Source organism: Scardinius erythrophthalmus, assembly GCF_964197995.2.
Source record: "Scardinius erythrophthalmus genome assembly, chromosome: 14".
Lineage (NCBI taxonomy): Eukaryota > Metazoa > Chordata > Actinopteri > Cypriniformes > Leuciscidae > Scardinius > Scardinius erythrophthalmus.
This window is the reverse complement of record NC_138234.1, coordinates 38,891,266-38,916,598: the sequence shown is the minus strand read 5'-3', so window position 1 is coordinate 38,916,598 and position 25,333 is coordinate 38,891,266. Positions and strand designations below refer to the sequence as shown.

The 25,333-nt window shown below is 46.5% G+C and overlaps 1 protein-coding gene across 2 annotated transcripts in view; it reads right to left on the bottom strand.

The window, feature by feature from the left end:
- tasora (transcription activation suppressor a) overlaps positions 1-25,333 on the bottom strand; it is a 53,802-nt gene that overhangs the window by 23,494 nt on the left and 4,975 nt on the right. For both annotated transcript variants that reach the window (XM_081384518.1, XM_081384519.1), the window contains exons 2-7: positions 24,474-24,619; positions 22,895-22,987; positions 22,744-22,816; positions 20,074-20,165; positions 19,854-19,985; positions 19,416-19,549 (exon numbers count right to left, since the gene is read on the bottom strand). In XM_081384518.1, coding sequence (XP_081240644.1) covers positions 19,416-19,549; positions 19,854-19,985; positions 20,074-20,165; positions 22,744-22,816; positions 22,895-22,987; positions 24,474-24,619 — 670 coding nt within the window. The remainder of the gene's footprint in view (positions 1-19,415; positions 19,550-19,853; positions 19,986-20,073; positions 20,166-22,743; positions 22,817-22,894; positions 22,988-24,473; positions 24,620-25,333) is intronic.

Here is a 25,333-nt window from a genome sequence, read left to right as displayed (position 1 = left end):
TGTTACACTGCAGTCTGAGAGTCTCACACACAGTCTCTGTTACACTGCAGTCTGAGTCTCACACACAGTCTGTTACACTGCAGTCTGAGAGTCTCACACAGTCTCTGTTACACTGCAGTCTGAGAGTCTCACACACAGTCTCTGTTACACTGCAGTCTGAGTCTCACACACAGTCTCTGTTACACTGCAGTCTGAGAGTCTCTCACACAGTCTCTGTTACACTGCAGTCTGAGTCTCACACACAGTCTCTGTTACACTGCAGTCTGACAGTCTCACACACAGTCTCTGTTACACTGCAGTCTGAGAGTCTCACACATTCTCCGTTACACTACAGTCTGAGAGTCTCACACACAGTCTCTGTTACACTGCAGTCTGAGAGTCTCACACACAGTCTCTGTTACACTGCAGTCTGAGAGTCTCACACACAGTCTCTGTTACACTGCAGTCTGAGAGTCTCACACACAGTCTCTGTTACACCGCAGTCTGAGTCTCACACACACAGTCTCTGTTACACTGCAGTCTGAGTCTCACACACACAGTCTCTGTTACACTGCAGTCTGAGTCTCACACACACAGTCTCTGTTACACTGCAGTCTGAGAGTCTCACACACAGTCTCTGTTACACTGCAGTCTGAGAGTCTCACACACAGTCTCTGTTACACTGCAGTCTGAGAGTCTCTCACACAGTCTCTGTTACACTGCAGTCTGAGAGTCTCACACACAGTCTCTGTTACACCGCAGTCTGAGTCTCACACACAGTCTCTGTTACACCGCAGTCTGAGTCTCACACACAGTCTCTGTTACACCGCAGTCTGAGTCTCACACACAGTCTCTGTTACACTGCAGTCTGAGTCTCACACACAGTCTCTGTTACACTGCAGTCTGAGAGTCTCACACACAGTCTCTGTTACACTGCAGTCAGAGTCTCACACACACAGTCTCTGTTACACTGCAGTCTGAGTCTCACACACACAGTCTCTGTTACACTGCAGTCTGAGAGTCTCACACACAGTCTCTGTTACACTGCAGTCTGAGAGTCTCACACACAGTCTCTGTTACACTGCAGTCTGAGAGTCTCTCACACAGTCTCTGTTACACTGCAGTCTGAGAGTCTCACACACAGTCTCTGTTACACCGCAGTCTGAGTCTCACACACAGTCTCTGTTACACCGCAGTCTGAGTCTCACACACAGTCTCTGTTACACTGCAGTCTGAGTCTCACACACAGTCTCTGTTACACTGCAGTCTGAGAGTCTCACACACACAGTCTCTGTTACACTGCAGTCAGAGTCTCACACACACAGTCTCTGTTACACTGCAGTCTGAGAGTCTCACACACAGTCTCCGTTACACACACAGTCTCCGTTACACACACAGTCTCCGTTACACACACAGTCTCCGTTACACACACACAGTCTCCGTTACACACACAGTCTCCGTTACACACACTGTCTCCGTTACACACACACTGTCTCCGTTACACACAGTCTGTTACACTGCAGTCTGAGAGTCTCACACACACTATTTGTTACACACACAGTCTCCATTACACTGCAGTCTGAGTCTCACACACAGTCTCTGTTACACTGCAGTCTGAGAGTCTCTCACACAGTCTCTGTTACACTGCAGTCTGAGTCTCACACACAGTCTCTGTTACACTGCAGTCTGAGAGTCTCACACACAGTCTCCGTTACACATACAGTCTCCGTTACACACACAGTCTCCGTTACACACACAGTCTCCGTTACACACACAGTCTCCGTTACACACACAGTCTCCGTTACACACAGTCTGTTACACTGCAGTCTGAGTCTCACACACACAGTCTCTGTTACACTGCAGTCTGAGTCTCACACACAGTCTCTGTTACACTGCAGTCTGAGTCTCACACACACAGTCTCTGTTACACTGCAGTCTAAGAGTCTCACACACAGTCTCTGTTACACTGCAGTCTGAGAGTCTCACACACAGTCTCTGTTACACTGCAGTCTGAGAGTCTCACACACAGTCTCTGTTACACTGCAGTCTGAGAGTCTCACACACAGTCTCTGTTACACTGCAGTCTGAGAGTCTCACACAGTCTCTGTTACACTGCAGTCTGAGAGTCTCACACACAGTCTCTGTTACACTGCAGTCTGAGAGTCTCACACACAGTCTCTGTTACACACACAGTCTCCATTACACACACAGTCTCTGTTACACACAGTCTCCGTTACACACACAGTCTCCATTACACACAGAGTCTCTGTTACACTGGAGTCTGAGAGTCTCACACACACAGTCTCCGTTACACTGCAGTCTGAGAGTCTCAAACACAGTCTCTGTTACACTGCAGTCTGAGAGTCTCACACACAGTCTCTGTTACACTGCAGTCTGAGAGTCTCACACAGTCTCCGTTACACTGCAGTCTGAGAGTCTCACACACAGTCTCTGTTACACTACAGTCTGAGAGTCTCACACACAGTCTCCGTTACACTGCAGTCTGAGAGTCTCACACACAGTCTCCGTTACACTGCAGTCTGAGTGTCTCACACACAGTCTCTGTTACACCGCAGTCTGAGTCTCACACACAGTCTCTGTTACACTACAGTCTGAGAGTCTCACACACACAGTCTCCGTTACACTGCAGTCTGAGAGTCTCACACACAGTCTCTGTTACACTGCAGTCTGAGAGTCTCACACACACAGTCTCTGTTACACTGCAGTCTGAGTCTCACACACAGTCTGTGTTACACTGCAGTCTGAGAGTCTCACACACAGTCTCTGTTACACCGCAGTCTGAGTCTCACACACAGTCTCTGTTACACTGCAGTCTGACAGTCTCACACACAGTCTCTGTTACACTGCAGTCTGAGAGTCTCACACACAGTCTCTGTTACACTGCAGTCTGAGTCTCACACACAGTCTCTGTTACACTGCAGTCTGAGAGTCTCACACACAGTCTCTGTTACACCGCAGTCTGAGTCTCACACACAGTCTCCGTTACACTGCAGTCTGAGAGTCTCACACACAGTCTCTGTTACACTGCAGTCTGAGAGTCTCACACACACAGTCTCTGTTACACTGCAGTCTGAGAGTCTCACACAGTCTCTGTTACACTGCAGTCTGAGTCTCACACACAGTCTCTGTTACACTGCAGTCTGACAGTCTCACACACAGTCTCTGTTACACTGCAGTCTGAGAGTCTCACACACAGTCTCTGTTACACTGCAGTCTGAGAGTCTCACACACAGTCTCTGTTACACTGCAGTCTGAGAGTCTCACACACAGTCTCTGTTACACTGCAGTCTGAGTCTCACACACAGTCTGTTACACTGCAGTCTGAGAGTCTCACACACAGTCTCTGTTACACTGCAGTCTGAGTCTCACACACAGTCTCTGTTACACTGCAGTCTGAGAGTCTCTCACACAGTCTCTGTTACACTGCAGTCTGAGTCTCACACACAGTCTCTGTTACACTGCAGTCTGACAGTCTCACACACAGTCTCTGTTACACTGCAGTCTGAGAGTCTCACACATTCTCCGTTACACTACAGTCTGAGAGTCTCACACACAGTCTCTGTTACACTGCAGTCTGAGAGTCTCACACACAGTCTCTGTTACACTGCAGTCTGAGAGTCTCACACACAGTCTCTGTTACACTGCAGTCTGAGAGTCTCACACACAGTCTCTGTTACACCGCAGTCTGAGTCTCACACACACAGTCTCTGTTACACTGCAGTCTGAGTCTCACACACACAGTCTCTGTTACACTGCAGTCTGAGAGTCTCACACACAGTCTCTGTTACACTGCAGTCTGAGAGTCTCAAACACAGTCTCTGTTACACTGCAGTCTGAGAGTCTCTCACACAGTCTCTGTTACACTGCAGTATGAGAGTCTCACACACAGTCTCTGTTACACCGCAGTCTGAGTCTCACACACAGTCTCTGTTACACCGCAGTCTGAGTCTCACACACAGTCTCTGTTACACCGCAGTCTGAGTCTCACACACAGTCTCTGTTACACTGCAGTCTGAGTCTCACACACAGTCTCTGTTACACTGCAGTCTGAGAGTCTCACACACACAGTCTCTGTTACACTGCAGTCAGAGTCTCACACACACAGTCTCTGTTACACTGCAGTCTGAGAGTCTCACACACAGTCTCCGTTACACACACAGTCTCCGTTACACACACAGTCTCCGTTACACACACAGTCTCCGTTACACACACAGTCTCCGTTACACACACAGTCTCCGTTACACACACAGTCTCCGTTACACACACACTGTCTCCGTTACACACAGTCTGTTACACTGCAGTCTGAGAGTCTCACACACACTATTTGTTACACACACAGTCTCCATTACACTGCAGTCTGAGTCTCACACACAGTCTCTGTTACACTGCAGTCTGAGAGTCTCTCACACAGTCTCTGTTACACTGCAGTCTGAGTCTCACACACAGTCTCTGTTACACTGCAGTCTGCGAGTCTCACGCACACTCTTTGTTACACAGTCTCCATTACACTGCAGTCTGAGAGTCTCACACACAGTCTCCGTTACACATACAGTCTCCGTTACACACACAGTCTCCGTTACACACACAGTCTCCGTTACACACACAGTCTCCGTTACACACACAGTCTCCGTTACACACACAGTCTCCGTTACACACAGTCTGTTACACTGCAGTCTGAGTCTCACACACAGTCTCTGTTACACTGCAGTCTGAGTCTCACACACAGTCTCTGTTACACTGCAGTCTGAGTCTCACACACACAGTCTCTGTTACACTGCAGTCTAAGAGTCTCACACACAGTCTCTGTTACACTGCAGTCTGAGAGTCTCACACACAGTCTCTGTTACACTGCAGTCTGAGAGTCTCACACACAGTCTCTGTTACACACACAGTCTCCATTACACACACAGTCTCTGTTACACACAGTCTCCGTTACACACACAGTCTCCATTACACACAGAGTCTCTGTTACACTGGAGTCTGAGAGTCTCACACACACAGTCTCCGTTACACTGCAGTCTGAGAGTCTCACACACAGTCTCTGTTACACTGCAGTCTGAGAGTCTCACACACAGTCTCTGTTACACTGCAGTCTGAGAGTCTCACACAGTCTCCGTTACACTGCAGTCTGAGAGTCTCACACACAGTCTCTGTTACACTACAGTCTGAGAGTCTCACACACAGTCTCCGTTACACTGCAGTCTGAGAGTCTCACACAGTCTCTGTTACACTGCAGTCTGAGTGTCTCACACACAGTCTCTGTTACACTACAGTCTGAGAGTCTCACACACAGTCTCCGTTACACTGCAGTCTGAGAGTCTCACACACAGTCTCTGTTACACTGCAGTCTGAGAGTCTCAAACACAGTCTCTGTTACACCGCAGTCTGAGTCTCACACACAGTCTCTGTTACACCGCAGTCTGAGTCTCACACACAGTCTCTGTTACACCGCAGTCTGACAGTCTCACACACAGTCTCTGTTACACCGCAGTCTGAGTCTCACACACAGTCTCTGTTACACCGCAGTCTGAGAGTCTCACACACAGTCTCTGTTACACTGCAGTCTGAGAGTCTCACACACAGTCTCTGTTACACCGCAGTCTGAGTCTCTCACACACAGTCTCTGTTACACCGCAGTCTGAGTCTCACACACAGTCTCTGTTACACCGCAGTCTGAGTCTCACACACAGTCTCTGTTACACCGCAGTCTGAGTCTCACACACAGTCTCTGTTACACTGCAGTCTGAGAGTCTCACACACACAGTCTCCGTTACACCGCAGTCTGAGAGTCTCGCACACACAGTCTCTGTTACACTGCAGTCAGAGTCTCACACACAGTCTCTGTTACACTGCAGTCAGAGTCTCACACACACAGTCTCTGTTACACTGCAGTCTGAGAGTCTCACACACAGTCTCCGTTACACACACAGTCTCCGTTACACACACAGTCTCCGTTACACACACAGTCTCCGTTACACACACAGTCTCCGTTACACACACAGTCTCCGTTACACACACTGTCTCCGTTACACACACACTGTCTCCGTTACACACAGTCTGTTACACTGCAGTCTGAGAGTCTCACACACACTATTTGTTACACACACAGTCTCCATTACACTGCAGTCTGAGTCTCACACACAGTCTCTGTTACACTGCAGTCTGCGAGTCTCACACACACTCTTTGTTACACAGTCTCCATTACACTGCAGTCTGAGAGTCTCACACAGTCTCCGTTACACACACAGTCTCCGTTACACACACAGTCTCCGTTACACACACAGTCTCCGTTACACACACAGTCTCCGTTACACACACAGTCTCCGTTACACACACAGTCTCCGTTACACACACAGTCTCCGTTACACACACAGTCTCCGTTACACACACAGTCTCTGTTACACACACAGTCTCCGTTACACTGCAGTCTGAGAGTCTCACACACAGTCTCTGTTACAAACACAGTCTCCGTTACACACAGTCTGTTACACTGCAGTCTGAGAGTCTCAAACACACAGTCTCTGTTACACTGCAGTCTGAGTCTCACACACAGTCTCTGTTACACTGCAGTCTGAGTCTCACACACAGTCTCTGTTACACTGCAGTCTGAGAGTCTCACACACAGTCTCTGTTACACTGCAGTCAGAGTCTCACACACAGTCTCTGTTACACTGCAGTCTGAGAGTCTCACACACAGTCTCCGTTACACTGCAGTCTGAGTCTCACACACAGTCTCTGTTACACTGCAGTCTGAGAGTCTCACACACAGTCTCTGTTACACACACAGTCTGTTACACTGCAGTCTGAGAGTCTCACACACACAGTCTCTGTTACACTGCAGTCTGAGTCTCACACACAGTCTCTGTTACACTGCAGTCTGAGAGTCTCACACACAGTCTCTGTTACACACACAGTCTCCGTTACACACAGTCTGTTACACTGCAGTCTGAGAGTCTCACACACACAGTCTCTGTTACACTGCAGTCTGAGTCTCACACACAGTCTCTGTTACACTGCAGTCTGAGAGTCTCACACACAGTCTCTGTTACACTGCAGTCAGAGTCTCACACACAGTCTCTGTTACACTGCAGTCTGAGAGTCTCACACACAGTCTCCGTTACACAGTCTCCGTTACACACAGTGTGTTACACTGCAGTCTGAGTCTCACACACAGTCTCTGTTACACTGCAGTCTGAGAGTCTCACACACAGTCTCTGTTACACTGCAGTCTGAGAGTCTCACACACAGTCTCTGTTACACTGCAGTCTGACAGTCTCACACACAGTCTCTGTTACACTGCAGTCTGAGAGTCTCACACACAGTCTCCGTTACACACAGTCTGAGAGTCTCACACAGTCTGTTACACTGCAGTCTGAGAGTCTCACAGTCTCTGTTACACTGCAGTCTGAGAGTCTCACACAGTCTCCGTTACACACAGTCTCTGTTACACACACAGTCTCCGTTACACACAGTGTGTTACACTGCAGTCTGAGAGTCTCACACACAGTCTCTGTTACACTGCAGTCTGACAGTCTCACACACAGTCTCCGTTACACTGCAGTCTGAGAGTCTCACACACAGTCTCCGTTACACACAGTCTCCATTACACACAGTCTGTTACACTGCAGTCTGAGAGTCTCACACACAGTCTCTGTTACACTGCAGTCTGAGAGTCTCACACAGTCTCTGTTACACTGCAGTCTGACAGTCTCACACACAGTCTCTGTTACACTGCAGTCTGAGAGTCTCACACACAGTCTGTTACACTGCAGTCTGACAGTCTCACACACAGTCTCTGTTACACTGCAGTCTGAGAGTCTCACACAGTCTCTGTTACACTGCAGTCTGACAGTCTCACACACAGTCTCTGTTACACTGCAGTCTGAGAGTCTCACACACAGTCTGTTACACTGCAGTCTGAGAGTCTCACACAGTCTCTGTTACACTGCAGTCTGACAGTCTCACACACAGTCTCTGTTACACTGCAGTCTGAGAGTCTCACACACAGTCTGTTACACTGCAGTCTGAGAGTCTCACACACAGTCTCTGTTACACTGCAGTCTGAGAGTCTCACACAGTCTCTGTTACACTGCAGTCTGACAGTCTCACACACAGTCTGTTACACTGCAGTCTGACAGTCTCACACACAGTCTCTGTTACACTGCAGTCTGAGTGTCTCACACACAGTCTCCGTTACACTGCAGTCTGACAGTCTCACACACAGTCTCTGTTACACTGCAGTCTGAGAGTCTCACACACAGTCTGTTACACTGCAGTCTGACAGTCTCACACACAGTCTCTGTTACACTGCAGTCTGAGTCTCACACACAGTCTCCGTTACACACAGTCTGTTACACTGCAGTCTGACAGTCTCACACACAGTCTCTGTTACACTGCAGTCTGAGAGTCTCACACACAGTCTGTTACACTGCAGTCTGAGAGTCTCACACACAGTCTCTGTTACACTGCAGTCTGAGAGTCTCACACACAGTCTCTGTTACACTGCAGTCTGAGAGTCTCACACACAGTCTCTGTTACACTGCAGTCTGAGAGTCTCACACAGTCTCTGTTACACTGCAGTCTGAGAGTCTCACACACAGTCTCTGTTACACTGCAGTCTGAGAGTCTCACACACAGTCTCTGTTACACTGCAGTCTGAGAGTCTCACACACAGTCTCTGTTACACTGCAGTCTGAGAGTCTCACACAGTCTCTGTTACACTACAGTCTGAGAGTCTCACACACAGTCTCTGTTACACTGCAGTCTGAGAGTCTCACACACAGTCTCTGTTACACTGCAGTCTGAGAGTCTCAAACACAGTCTCTGTTACACTGCAGTCTGAGAGTCTCACACACAGTCTCTGTTACACTGCAGTCTGAGAGTCTCACACACAGTCTCTGTTACACTACAGTCTGAGAGTCTCACACACAGTCTCTGTTACACTGCAGTCTGAGAGTCTCACACACAGTCTCTGTTACACTGCAGTCTGAGTCTCACACACAGTCTCTGTTACACTGCAGTCTGAGAGTCTCACACACAGTCTCTGTTACACTGCAGTCTGAGTCTCACACACACAGTCTCTGTTACACTGCAGTCTGAGAGTCTCACACACAGTCTCTGTTACACTGCAGTCTGAGAGTCTCACACACAGTCTCCGTTACACTGCAGTCTGAGAGTCTCACACAGTCTCCGTTACACTGCAGTCTGAGTGTCTCACACACACAGTCTCTGTTACACAGCAGTCAGAGAGTCTCACACACACAGTCTCTGTTACACTGCAGTCTGAGAGTCTCACACAGTCTCCGTTACACTACAGTCTGAGAGTCTCACACACAGTCTCTGTTACACTGCAGTCTGAGAGTCTCACACACAGTCTGTTACACTGCAGTCTGAGAGTCTCACACACAGTCTTCGTTACACTGCAGTCTGAGAGTCTCACACAGTCTCCGTTACACTGCAGTCTGAGTGTCTCACACACACAGTCTCTGTTACACTGCAGTCTGAGAGTCTCACACACAGTCTCCGTTACACTGCAGTCTGAGTGTCTCACACACAGTCTCTGTTACACTGCAGTCTGAGAGTCTCACACACAGTCTCTGTTACACTGCAGTCTGAGAGTCTCACACACACAGTCTCTGTTACACTGCAGTCTGAGAGTCTCACTCACACAGTCTCTGTTACACTGCAGTCTGAGAGTCTCACACACAGTCTCTGTTACACTGCAGTCTGAGAGTCTCACACACAGTCTCTGTTACACTGCAGTCTGAGTCTCACACACAGTCTCTGTTACACTGCAGTCTGAGAGTCTCACACACACAGTCTCTGTTACACTGCAGTCTGAGTCTCACACACAGTCTCTGTTACACCGCAGTCTGAGAGTCTCACACACACAGTCTCTGTTACACTGCAGTCTGAGTCTCACACACAGTCTCTGTTACACTGCAGTCTGAGTCTCACACACACAGTCTCTGTTACACTGCAGTCTGAGAGTCTCACACACACAGTCTCTGTTACACTGCAGTCTGAGAGTCTCACACACACAGTCTCTGTTACACTGCAGTCTGAGAGTCTCACACACAGTCTCTGTTACACTGCAGTCTGAGAGTCTCACACACAGTCTCTGTTACACTGCAGTCTGAGAGTCTCACACACACAGTCTCTGTTACACTGCAGTCTGAGAGTCTCACACACACAGTCTCTGTTACACTGCAGTCTGAGTCTCACACACACAGTCTCCGTTACACTGCAGTCTGAGAGTCTCACACACAGTCTCTGTTACACTGCAGTCTGAGAGTCTCACACACACAGTCTCTGTTACACTGCAGTCTGAGTCTCACACACAGTCTCTGTTACACTGCAGTCTGAGTCTCACACACACAGTCTCCGTTACACTGCAGTCTGAGAGTCTCACACACACAGTCTCTGTTACACTGCAGTCTGAGTCTCACACACACAGTCTCTGTTACACTGCAGTCTGAGTCTCACACACACAGTCTCCGTTACACTGCAGTCTGAGAGTCTCACACACAGTCTCTGTTACACTGCAGTCTGAGTCTCACACACACAGTCTCCGTTACACTGCAGTCTGAGAGTCTCACACACACAGTCTCTGTTACACTGCAGTCTGAGTCTCACACACACAGTCTCTGTTACACTGCAGTCTGAGAGTCTCACACAGTCTCTGTTACACTGCAGTCTGAGAGTCTCACACACACAGTCTCTGTTACACTGCAGTCTGAGTCTCACACACACAGTCTCTGTTACACTGCAGTCTGAGAGTCTCACACACACAGTCTCTGTTACACTGCAGTCTGAGAGTCTCACACACACAGTCTCTGTTACACTGCAGTCTGAGTCTCACACACACAGTCTCCGTTACACTGCAGTCTGAGAGTCTCACACACACAGTCTCTGTTACACTGCAGTCTGAGTCTCACACACAGTCTCTGTTACACTGCAGTCTGAGAGTCTCACACACACAGTCTCTGTTACACTGCAGTCTGAGTCTCACACACACAGTCTCTGTTACACTGCAGTCTGAGAGTCTCACACACAGTCTCTGTTACACTGCAGTCTGAGAGTCTCTCACACAGTCTCTGTTACACTGCAGTCTGAGTCTCACACACAGTCTCTGTTACACTGCAGTCTGAGAGTCTCACACACACAGTCTCTGTTACACTGCAGTCTGAGTCTCACACACACAGTCTCTGTTACACTGCAGTCTGAGAGTCTCACACACACAGTCTCTGTTACACTGCAGTCTGAGAGTCTCACACACACAGTCTCTGTTACACTGCAGTCTGAGAGTCTCACACACAGTCTCTGTTACACTGCAGTCTGAGAGTCTCACACACACAGTCTCTGTTACACTGCAGTCTGAGTCTCACACACAGTCTCTGTTACACTGCAGTCTGAGAGTCTCACACACAGTCTCTGTTACACTGCAGTCTGAGAGTCTCACACACAGTCTCTGTTACACTGCAGTCTGAGTCTCACACACACAGTCTCTGTTACACTGCAGTCTGAGTCTCACACACACAGTCTCTGTTACACTGCAGTCTGAGAGTCTCACACACACAGTCTCTGTTACACTGCAGTCTGAGAGTCTCACACACACAGTCTCTGTTACACTGCAGTCTGAGTCTCACACACACAGTCTCTGTTACACTGCAGTCTGAGTCTCACACACACAGTCTCCGTTACACTGCAGTCTGAGAGTCTCACACACACAGTCTCTGTTACACTGCAGTCTGAGTCTCACACACAGTCTCTGTTACACTGCAGTCTGAGTCTCACACACACAGTCTCTGTTACACTGCAGTCTGAGAGTCTCACACACAGTCTCTGTTACACTGCAGTCTGAGAGTCTCACACACAGTCTCTGTTACACTGCAGTCTGAGTCTCACACACACAGTCTCTGTTACACTGCAGTCTGAGTCTCACACACAGTCTCTGTTACACTGCAGTCTGAGAGTCTCACACACAGTCTCTGTTACACTGCAGTCTGACAGTCTCACACACAGTCTCTGTTACACTGCAGTCTGACAGTCTCACACACAGTCTCTGTTACACTGCAGTCTGAGAGTCTCACACACAGTCTCTGTTACACTGCAGTCTGAGTCTCACACACACAGTCTCCGTTACACTGCAGTCTGAGTCTCACACACAGTCTCCGTTACACTGCAGTCTGAGAGTCTCACACACACAGTCTCTGTTACACTGCAGTCTGAGAGTCTCACACACACAGTCTGTTACACTGCAGTCTGAGAGTCTCACACACAGTCTGTTACACTGCAGTCTGAGAGTCTCACACACACAGTCTCTGTTACACTGCAGTCTGAGAGTCTCACACAGTCTCTGTTACACTGCAGTCTGAGTCTCACACACAGTCTCTGTTACACTGCAGTCTGAGAGTCTCACACACACAGTCTCTGTTACACTGCAGTCTGAGAGTCTCACACACAGTCTCTGTTACACCGCAGTCTGAGTCTCACACACAGTCTCTGTTACACTGCAGTCTGAGAGTCTCACACAGTCTCTGTTACACTGCAGTCTGAGAGTCTCACACACACAGTCTCTGTTACACTGCAGTCTGAGAGTCTCACACACACAGTCTCTGTTACACTGCAGTCTGAGTCTCACACACACAGTCTCTGTTACACTGCAGTCTGAGTCTCACACACACAGTCTCCGTTACACTGCAGTCTGAGAGTCTCACACACACAGTCTCTGTTACACTGCAGTCTGAGTCTCACACACAGTCTCTGTTACACTGCAGTCTGAGTCTCACACACACAGTCTCTGTTACACTGCAGTCTGAGAGTCTCACACACAGTCTCTGTTACACTGCAGTCTGAGAGTCTCACACACAGTCTCTGTTACACTGCAGTCTGAGTCTCACACACACAGTCTCTGTTACACTGCAGTCTGAGAGTCTCACACACAGTCTCTGTTACACTGCAGTCTGAGAGTCTCACACACAGTCTCTGTTACACTGCAGTCTGACAGTCTCACACACAGTCTCTGTTACACTGCAGTCTGAGTCTCACACACACAGTCTCCGTTACACTGCAGTCTGAGTCTCACACACAGTCTCCGTTACACTGCAGTCTGAGAGTCTCACACACACAGTCTCTGTTACACTGCAGTCTGAGAGTCTCACACACACAGTCTGTTACACTGCAGTCTGAGAGTCTCACACACAGTCTGTTACACTGCAGTCTGAGAGTCTCACACACACAGTCTCTGTTACACTGCAGTCTGAGAGTCTCACACAGTCTCTGTTACACTGCAGTCTGAGTCTCACACACAGTCTCTGTTACACTGCAGTCTGAGAGTCTCACACACACAGTCTCTGTTACACTGCAGTCTGAGAGTCTCACACACAGTCTCTGTTACACCGCAGTCTGAGTCTCACACACAGTCTCTGTTACACTGCAGTCTGAGAGTCTCACACAGTCTCTGTTACACTGCAGTCTGAGAGTCTCACACACACAGTCTCTGTTACACTGCAGTCTGAGAGTCTCACACAGTCTCTGTTACACTGCAGTCTGAGAGTCTCACACACACAGTCTCTGTTACACTGCAGTCTGAGAGTCTCACACACAGTCTCTGTTACACTGCAGTCTGAGAGTCTCACACACAGTCTCTGTTACACTGCAGTCTGAGAGTCTCACACACAGTCTCTGTTACACTGCAGTCTGAGAGTCTCACACACACAGTCTCTGTTACACTGCAGTCTGAGAGTCTCACACACACAGTCTGTTACACTGCAGTCCGAGTGTCTCACACACAGTCTCTGTTACACTGCAGTCTGAGAGTCTCACACACACAGTCTCTGTTACACTGCAGTCTGAGAGTCTCACACAGTCTCTGTTACACTGCAGTCTGAGAGTCTCACACACACAGTCTCTGTTACACTGCAGTCTGAGTCTCACACACAGTCTCTGTTACACTGCAGTCTGAGAGTCTCACACACACAGTCTCTGTTACACTGCAGTCTGAGAGTCTCACACACACAGTCTCTGTTACACTGCAGTCTGAGTCTCACACACAGTCTCTGTTACACTGCAGTCTGAGTCTCACACACACAGTCTCTGTTACACTGCAGTCTGAGAGTCTCACACACAGTCTCTGTTAGACTGCAGTCTGAGAGTCTCACACACAGTCTCTGTTACACTGCAGTCTGAGAGTCTCACACACAGTCTCTGTTACACTGCAGTCTGAGTCTCACACACACAGTCTCTGTTACACTGCAGTCTGAGAGTCTCACACACAGTCTCTGTTACACTGCAGTCTGAGAGTCTCACACACAGTCTCTGTTACACTGCAGTCTGACAGTCTCACACACAGTCTCTGTTACACTGCAGTCTGAGTCTCACACACACAGTCTCCGTTACACTGCAGTCTGAGTCTCACACACAGTCTCCGTTACACTGCAGTCTGAGAGTCTCACACACACAGTCTCTGTTACACTGCAGTCTGAGAGTCTCACACACACAGTCTGTTACACTGCAGTCTGAGAGTCTCACACACAGTCTGTTACACTGCAGTCTGAGAGTCTCACACACACAGTCTCTGTTACACAGCAGTCTGAGAGTCTCACACAGTCTCTGTTACACTGCAGTCTGAGTCTCACACACAGTCTCTGTTACACTGCAGTCTGAGAGTCTCACACACACAGTCTCTGTTACACTGCAGTCTGAGTCTCACACACAGTCTCTGTTACACTGCAGTCTGAGAGTCTCACACACACAGTCTCTGTTACACTGCAGTCTGAGAGTCTCACACACACAGTCTCTGTTACACTGCAGTCTGAGAGTCTCACACACACAGTCTGTTACACTGCAGTCCGAGTGTCTCACACACAGTCTCCGTTACACTGCAGTCTGAGAGTCTCACACACACAGTCTGTTACACTGCAGTCTGAGAGTCTCACACACAGTCTCTGTTACACTGCAGTCTGAGTGTCTCACACACACAGTCTCTGTTACACTGCAGTCTGAGTCTCACACACACAGTCTCTGTTACACTGCAGTCTGAGAGTCTCACACACACAGTCTCTGTTACACTGCAGTCTGAGAGTCTCTCATACAGTCTCTGTTACACCGCAGTCTGAGAGTCTCACACACAGTCTCTGTTACACTGCAGTCTGAGTGTCTCACACACACAGTCTCTGTTACACTGCAGTCTGAGAGTCTCTCATACAGTCTCTGTTACACCGCAGTCTGAGAGTCTCACACACAGTCTCTGTTACACTGCAGTCTGAGAGTCTCACACACACAGTCTCTGTTACACCGCAGTCTGAGAGTCTCTCATACAGTCTCTGTTACACCGCAGTCTGAGAGTCTCACACACAGTCTCTGTTACACTGCAGTCTGAGTGTCTCACACACACAGTCTCTGTTACACTGCAGTCTGAGAGTCTCTCATACAGTCTCTGTTACACCGCAGTCTGAGAGTCTCACACACAGTCTCTGTTACACTGCAGTCTGAGAGTCTCACACACAGTCTCTGTTACACTGCAGTCTGAGTCTCACACACAGTCTCTGTTACACTGCAGTCTGAGAGTCTCACACACACAGTCTCTGTTACACTGCAGTCTGAGTCTCACACACACAGTCTCTGTTACACTGCAGTCTGAGAGTCTCACACACACAGTCTCTGTTACACTGCAGTCTGAGAGTCTCTCATACAGTCTCTGTTACACCGCAGTCTGAGAGTCTCACACACAGTCTCTGTTACACTGCAGTCTGAGTGTCTCACACACACAGTCTCTGTTACACTGCAGTCTGAGAGTCTCTCATACAGTCTCTGTTACACCGCAGTCTGAGAGTCTCACACACAGTCTCTGTTACACTGCAGTCTGAGAGTCTCACACACAGTCTCTGTTACACTGCAGTCTGAGAGTCTCTCATACAGTCTCTGTTACACCGCAGTCTGAGAGTCTCACACACAGTCTCTGTTACACTGCAGTCTGAGTGTCTCACACACACAGTCTCTGTTACACTGCAGTCTGAGAGTCTCTCATACAGTCTCTGTTACACCGCAGTCTGAGAGTCTCACACACAGTCTCTGTTACACTGCAGTCTGAGAGTCTCACACACAGTCTCTGTTACACTGCAGTCTGAGTCTCACACACAGTCTCTGTTACACTGCAGTCTGAGAGTCTCACACACACAGTCTCTGTTACACTGCAGTCTGAGAGTCTCACACACACAGTCTCTGTTACACTGCAGTCTGAGAGTCTCACACACACAGTCTGTTACACTGCAGTCCGAGTGTCTCACACACAGTCTCCGTTACACTGCAGTCTGAGAGTCTCACACACACAGTCTGTTACACTGCAGTCTGAGAGTCTCACACACACAGTCTCTGTTACACTGCAGTCTGAGTGTCTCACACACACAGTCTCTGTTACACTGCAGTCTGAGTCTCACACACACAGTCTCTGTTACACTGCAGTCTGAGAGTCTCACACACACAGTCTCTGTTACACTGCAGTCTGAGAGTCTCTCATACAGTCTCTGTTACACCGCAGTCTGAGAGTCTCACACACAGTCTCTGTTACACTGCAGTCTGAGTGTCTCACACACACAGTCTCTGTTACACTGCAGTCTGAGAGTCTCTCATACAGTCTCTGTTACACCGCAGTCTGAGAGTCTCACACACAGTCTCTGTTACACTGCAGTCTGAGAGTCTCACACACAGTCTCTGTTACACCGCAGTCTGAGAGTCTCACACAGTCTCCGTTACACTGCAGTCTGAGTGTCTCACACACACAGTCTCTGTTACACTGCAGTCTGAGTCTCACACACACAGTCTCTGTTACACTGCAGTCTGAGAGTCTCACACACAGTCTCTGTTACACTGCAGTCTGAGAGTCTCACACACAGTCTCTGTTACACCGCAGTCTGAGAGTCTCACACACAGTCTCTGTTACACCGCAGTCTGAGAGTCTCACACACACAGTCTCTGTTACACTGCAGTCTGAGAGTCTCACACACACAGTCTCTGTTACACTGCAGTCTGAGAGTCTCACACACAGTCTCTGTTACACCGCAGTCTGAGAGTCTCACACACACAGTCTCTGTTACACTGCAGTCTGAGAGTCTCACACACACAGTCTCTGTTACACTGCAGTCTGAGTCTCACACACACAGTCTCTGTTACACTGCAGTCTGAGAGTCTCACACACACAGTCTCTGTTACACTGCAGTCTGACAGTCTCACACACAGTCTCTGTTACACTGCAGTCTGAGTCTCACACACACAGTCTCCGTTACACTGCAGTCTGAGAGTCTCACACACACAGTCTGTTACACTGCAGTCTGAGAGTCTCACACACACAGTCTGTTACACTGCAGTCTGAGAGTCTCACACACACAGTCTCTGTTACACTGCAGTCTGAGAGTCTCACACAGTCTCTGTTACACTGCAGTCTGAGAGTCTCACACACAGTCTCCGTTACACTGCAGTCTGAGAGTCTCACACACAGTCTCTGTTACACTGCAGTCTGAGAGTCTCACACAGTCTCTGTTACACTGCAGTCTGAGTCTCACACAGTCTCCGTTACACTGCAGTCTGAGAGTCTCACACACAGTCTCCGTTACACTGCAGTCTGAGAGTCTCACACACAGTCTCTGTTACACTGCAGTCTGAGAGTCTCACACAGTCTCTGTTACACTGCAGTCTGAGTCTCACACAGTCTCTGTTACACTGCAGTCTGAGAGTCTCACACAGTCTCTGTTACACTGCAGTCTGAGTCTCACACAGTCTCCGTTACACTGCAGTCTGAGTGTCTCACACACACAGTCTCTGTTACACTGCAGTCTGAGTCTCACACACACAGTCTCTGTTACACTGCAGTCTGAGAGTCTCACACACAGTCTCTGTTACACTGCAGTCTGAGAGTCTCACACACAGTCTCTGTTACACCGCAGTCTGAGAGTCTCACACACAGTCTCTGTTACACCGCAGTCTGAGAGTCTCACACACACAGTCTCTGTTACACTGCAGTCTGAGAGTCTCACACACACAGTCTCTGTTACACTGCAGTCTGAGAGTCTCACACACAGTCTCTGTTACACCGCAGTCTGAGAGTCTCACACACACAGTCTCTGTTACACTGCAGTCTGAGAGTCTCACACACACAGTCTCTGTTACACTGCAGTCTGAGTCTCACACACACAGTCTCTGTTACACTGCAGTCTGAGAGTCTCACACACACAGTCTCTGTTACACTGCAGTCTGAGAGTCTCACACACACAGTCTGTTACACTGCAGTCTGAGAGTCTCACACACACAGTCTGTTACACTGCAGTCTGAGTCTCACACACACAGTCTCCGTTACACTGCAGTCTGAGAGTCTCACACACACAGTCTGTTACACTGCAGTCTGAGAGTCTCACACACACAGTCTGTTACACTGCAGTCTGAGAGTCTCACACACACAGTCTCTGTTACACTGCAGTCTGAGAGTCTCACACACACAGTCTCTGTTACACTGCAGTCTGACAGTCTCACACACAGTCTCTGTTACACTGCAGTCTGAGTCTCACACACACAGTCTCCGTTACACTGCAGTCTGAGAGTCTCACACACACAGTCTGTTACACTGCAGTCTGAGAGTCTCACACACACAGTCTGTTACACTGCAGTCTGAGAGTCTCACACAGTCTCTGTTACACCGCAGTCTGAGTCTCACACACAGTCTCCGTTACACTGCAGTCTGAGAGTCTCACACACAGTCTCTGTTACACTGCAGTCTGAGAGTCTCACACAGTCTCTGTTACACTGCAGTCTGAGTCTCACACACAGTCTCTGTTACACTGCAGTCTGAGAGTCTCACACACAGTCTCTGTTACACTGCAGTCTGAGTCTCACACACAGTCTCTGTTACACTGCAGTCTGAGTCTCACACACAGTCTCTGTTACACTGCAGTCTGAGTCTCACACACAGTCTCTGTTACACTGCAGTCTGAGTCTCACACACAGTCTCTGTTACACTGCAGTCTGAGTCTCACACACAGTCTCTGTTACACTGCAGTCTGAGTCTCACACACAGTCTCTGTTACACTGCAGTCTGAGTCTCACACACAGTCTCTGTTACACTGCAGTCTGAGAGTCTCACACACACAGTCTGTTACACTGCAGTCTGAGTGTCTCACACACAGTCTCCGTTACACTGCAGTCTGAGAGTCTCACACAGTCTCCGTTACACTGCAGTCTGAGAGTCTCACACACACAGTCTCTGTTACACTGCAGTCTGAGAGTCTCACACACACAGTCTCTGTTACACTGCAGTCTGAGTGTCTCACACACAGTCTCTGTTACACTGCAGTCTGAGAGTCTCACACACAGTCTCTGTTACACTGCAGTCTGAGTCTCACAGTAAGAGTGCAGGGGAGCAGTACCTGAGGGGAGCGAGAGGTTTGGGCACAGCCGTCGAAGTCTCTCTGTTCTTGAAGTGATACGAGACCACAGCGTACGGACACACGTGCCTCGGCCTGGACGAGATCTCGAAGTCCACATACTCGTAGAAGTATTGCTGTGAACAAAGAACACACACGCGCTTGTGATCATTTGATCAAGCCGTAAAACTTTACAATAAATGTTCATTAGTTTACGTATTAACTAACAAGAACTAACCATGAGCAATACATGTGTTACTGTATTAGTTCATCTTTGTAAATGTTAGCTAGTAAAAATACAGCTGTTCATGTTAGTTCACAGTGCATTAACTAATGAATAAATAATATACTGTTCATTCTTATTCATGTTAACTAATGAACGTTATTGTAAAGTGTTCCCGATCAGTGTTGGTCCTCCAGTGACACACGCAGCTCGTTCACCTGAGTATACTCGAAAGACCTGTACGCCTGCAGGGACGTCACTCGAGTCGAGTTCTTGGAGAAATGGCTGTCGAACTTAGGAGTGGGATCTATACATCTGGACATTGAATCATGCACACTCTTGACTTTCCCCTGAAGGACACAAGACCGAACATATCTCAGACTCAATAACATGACGAGCTTCGCTTGAAAATGACAGATGGCTCAAGCTGTGATGTACCTTTATAACTTTGAATATGATGATGTTCCCCGTGGATCCAGGCTCGATGGGGCTGATTTGCAGTAGATCAGAAAACTGACACAGGTAAACACCTGCAATATCAACATATGCAGCGATCAGTGACGGCAGTAGCAGAACAACAGCGCACGACACGGCCCTCAAGCTGAACCACACACACACACACACAGTCTGCACTTACTGGTTATTTCATTAGGAAATCAGTTATTTCTTATTTCATTAGAGCTTCATGAGTGTGTCAAGTGTCTGTCTTGTTCACACAATCTACGCGTAACATCAATTCTGATTACTTGATTGTAATCTGTTCATTTTGATGTACTGATATCGATACTTAAAACCCCAAATATATTTTTTTAGTCGGATTTATTTTTGATATATGAACAGGACTTCACTAAACTCTCTGTAACAACTAACTACTTCTGACATGAAACTAAGTCTCAGCTTTCATTTTCTGTCAGTTTTGTCATGAAATTGAAACAATAATGAAGCTCTGTAATGTGCGGTGAGAGAAGCTGGTTCAGATCATACTTATCAGACCGTTACCATTTTGTCTGCGTAAATGGGGAAAAATCGAAGATAACGTCAGTAAACTACGGTGTACCGCAAGGATCTGTGTTAGGCCCTCTGCTATTCTCAATATATATGCTGCCACTTGGTAATATTATAAGAAAACATGGAATTAATTTCCACTTATGCTGATGACACTCAATTATATATTTCATCACGAGCAGATGAAAACGCTAAATTATCTAAATTAACAGAGTGTGTTAAAGATATAAAATACTGGATGACATGTAATTTTCTGCTATTAAATTCAGATAAAACGGAGGTATTACTTATTAGACCAAAAAACTGCCCACAAAACCTCTCACAATACAACTTTAACATAGTAGGGTGTCCTCTTACCTTATCCTCTACAGTAAAAGACCTGGGTGTTATATTAGACCGCAACTTGTCTTTTGAAAATCATATTTCATATGTTACAAGAACAGCCTTTTTCCACCTTAGAAACATTGCTAAGCTACATAACATGCTATCAGTTTCTGATGCAGAAAAGTTAGTTCATGCGTTCATGACCTCGAGACTAGATTACTGTAATGCTTTATTAGCTGGTTGTCCTGCATCCTCAATAAACAAGCTACAGTTAGTCCAAAATGCCGCCGCTAGAGTTCTTACTAGATCAAGAAAATATGATCATATAACACCAATTCTGTCGTCTCTACATTGGTTACCTATAAAGTCCCGTATCAATTACAAAGTATTGCTACTGACCTATAAAGCCCTAAATGGTTTAGCTCCCGTGTATTTAACGGAACTTCTATCGCCCTACAATCCATCGCGCTCTTTAAGATCACTAAATTCAAGGCTTCTGGTCATTCCTAGGATATCTAAGTCCACTAAAGGAGGGAGAGCGTTTTCACATTTAGCTCCTAAACTCTGGAATGGCCTTCCTGATATTGTTCGAGGCTCAGACTCGCTGTCCCAGTTTAAAACTAGATTAAAGACGCATCTCTTCAGCCAGGCATTCACATAATACTTACCTTTTATACTACAGTTGAATCAGATTGAATGCATTAATATTGCGAACAGCAGCTACGCTAATTATTTCCCATATGCTTTTCTGTTGTCATCTCGGGACGCTAGTCCCGAGGTAAATACAGATCGTCAGCTCCAGTTTGTATCCAGCCTCTCATGGAAACTACAGATTCTCCAACACCCGTGCAGAGACGACTCGGCGCCTGTGAAGAGACGACTCAATGCTGGCGATATGTTTATGCCCTAAATCAATACATGATTAACTAACTGTATTTCTCTATGTACATTTCTGAAATGCACTTTCTGTAAAGTTGCTTTGAAACAATATGTATTGTGAAAAGCGCTATACAAATAAATTTGAATTGAATTGAATCGCTGGCTCAGCGCATGTGAACCGATCATCTCTTCAGCAGATACACACGTGTGAACATCAGGAGGAATGCTGGGAGTTACAGTGCATGCTGGGAGCGTACAGAAATGCATCACACCTCATGTAATCGCTCAGTGTTTCATTTAATGTGTGATCAAATCTTTCATGAGAGCAAGTCTTTTATAACAGTCTCTGTTTAAATGTTTATATTTCAACAACGAATTGGAGTAGAAAGATTGTTAGAAGTATAATAAATTTGATATAAAAACTCCCTTATGCGCATTAATTTTTTGTATACAACTCTGTTTCAATTTTTTTTAAATTCTATTTATTAATTGATTATTAAATAAAGTTTATTTTAATTTTCAGTTTTTGGCTAAATTAATACTTTAATTTTGGTGTTTTGGTGAAAAAAAAAAATTCGGTGCATCACTAATTATTATTACTATTATTTAAATATTGTTTGTAATTTTTATTAAATTATAAAAGATAATTTAATTTTATAATTAAATCAGTAAAGAAACATTACTACAGTAATAATACTATTGTACTGTAAAATAAAACTTAATATTTATAATTATTTTTATGGAACAATTTCACAATAATAAGGTAAAACTGCATGACCTAAAGCTTCTCATTGGCCGATGACAGATTTATGAATGATTCTCCTCATCGCGTGTTTCTGACGAGACGTGTCATAACTCTGAGTGTGTGTGTTGTGAGTGTAGATGTAGTGTGAGTTTGACCTTTGGCTGGATTCCCCAGCATGTTCATCCAGCTGCTGCCCACAGACAGGCCTCTCTCACACACCGCTGAGATCTGCACACACACACACACACACACGGTTACAGCAGAAAGCCCAGCGCAGGCAGTCACCTGAGGAGGACGGAGGTTTACCTTCGGAGCGTCACACATGAGGAAGCAGAAGGATTCAGACAGCTCTTTCTCCGTGCGGCCGTCCAGCTTCAGCTCCCGGCGCTTCTCCATGAACTGCACATTCAACATCACAACATAAACACACATATATCCAGACAAGGTGAAGTATTACTGTTCAAACAATCCACACGGCTGCATCTCTGTTCAGAGGGACCGAAGGATGAGAGTGTATGACTGACGTTACGGTGCAATATTACAACACTGGCATGTGTGGGAAAAGGTTGTTTCTAAGCCCTGGACAGAACGTGTGTCACGTGACGCGTCTCTGACCACCTCTGAGTGTGGTTTCAGGGATCTGACCACAATACAGTCACTAGATAATGTATATTATGTACACATGCTTTATAATGTGCTCACAGGCAGGCAATCCGCTTGGAAATTATGTCAATGTGAATAGTTCAGCTAAAAATGAACATTTCCTGATTGTTTGCTCACCCCAAGACCATCCAAGATGTATATGACTCTCTTTCCTCAGCCGAAGAGAAATTAAATAAATGAATCCATAAATCATACACATTTTAACAACCAATTATTCCAGCTCTGCGAGTCTGGTGAACGAGCTTCACTGGGCTGGAAAACGGTCCGCATCTGTTGTTTAGTAGTATATCATTTGTTTTCTGAAAATGACTGATTGTTTCACTAGAGAAGACCTATATTTGTCAGCTGGGGTCACATGGAGCCTTTGAAGCTGCAGAAATATGGATTTTAGACCGTCAGAAATGGTCTCTATTGGGCACCATTCACTCGCATTAGATCCTGGAATGTTAAATTTTCTCCAAAACCTTAATTTCTCTTCGGCTGAGGAAAGACAGCCACATCTTGGATGGCCTTGGGGTGAGCTTATAATCAGGAAATGTTAATATTCGAGTGAACTTTTCCTTTTAATGGCAGATGTAAAGCGAGCCGTGGAATAGCAGCACAGGAAACACTGCATTAAAGGTTTTTTTTATGACGAATAGTTTGTCTTTAAAAAAAAAATTAAGTATATTCAGTGTTTATCACTATACATAGCCTGTTAACTGTCAGTGACATTTGGCGTACTTTATTGCCTTTTTTCCCTTCCACATATTTAATGATCATGAATTAGTTATCATTCAAAAGCTTAAACACTCAAAATTCATTCTTTTTCAAATTGGTCAGGAAACGGTCCTTTAAAACCTTTTAACGGTCTCAATTTTACTGATTTCAACTTTAAACTTTAAATACAACTTGGCTACACAAATGGCTTTGATTCTCAGACAGCTGGAGGCAGGTCAGCACCTATAAACTGCTTATCTATAAACTGCACAAAAGGTTATGTTTGCTGGAAGCAAAGATCTGAACCACTGGCCTAGCAGAACATCTTATTTGTTGAGTCTTGTGTGGTATTTCCTTTTGTTAGGATGACCTTGAGCGTGGAACAGAAACATCGCTAGACAGGCTTTGTTTTCTCACCAAACCTGGAGAGTGTATCACTCTGAGTGTCTTCTGTCAGACGTTACTGATTCCTGACACACAATCTACATGATTATTCTTTATATAGGTGTGAGTGCGTGCTCACGTCTTTCTCCAGCGGGTCGCTGTGCACGAGGCGAGGCTTGGAGTACTGGAAGGTCCCGGCGGAGGAGCAGTCCTTATAGCTGGAGCTGAGGATCTGCAGGATCTCGGAGAACTCCCGGGAGTCCACGGACACATGCTGAAACAGAGCTGGAGCGGGAACAGAGGCGTCACAACACAGCTAAACTGCTCAAACACACCTGTGTGTGTGTGAGGCGATCGGCTTCGCTAGTGCAGCTGTTAGCAGAACACCTCACTGGGTCAAATGAACCCTTCTCATTCTGCTGATTATCTGATCAGGGTTTTGTATTTACTTGGTTGAACTTTAACAGCCATCTCTGTGTCAGGCTGCACTTTAGGGGTGCAATGCAAATGTATTAAATAATGCGTTTCCCTTAATGAATGGATACATGGAGACATTTACAAGCAGAACGAAGATATTAGAATACAAAACGACAAGATTTCCAAATATTTTAGTTACAAACTGTATTTATTAATTATGTAATTATTTATAGTCCTACTTTAAACTGTATGTGTATATATATATATTATATATATATATATATATATATATATATATATATATAGGTATGTGTGACGGTATCAAATGTTCATATCTTGATATTTGCTGAAGCTTTTATCTTGGTATATGTATTATCATGTATTGAATTGGGTCAGAATAAAGTGTTGTCCTCCTAACAGGTTTAATAACTTTTTTCTTACTATAAAAATAACTATTTATAGAAAATAAAACACTAAACAAAAAAATGTATAAAGCAAACAAATGTTTCAAACAGAAGAACCATAGGCAATACTTTATAATAAGGACCCATTGATTGGTTAATGCATTAACTAGCTTAGCTA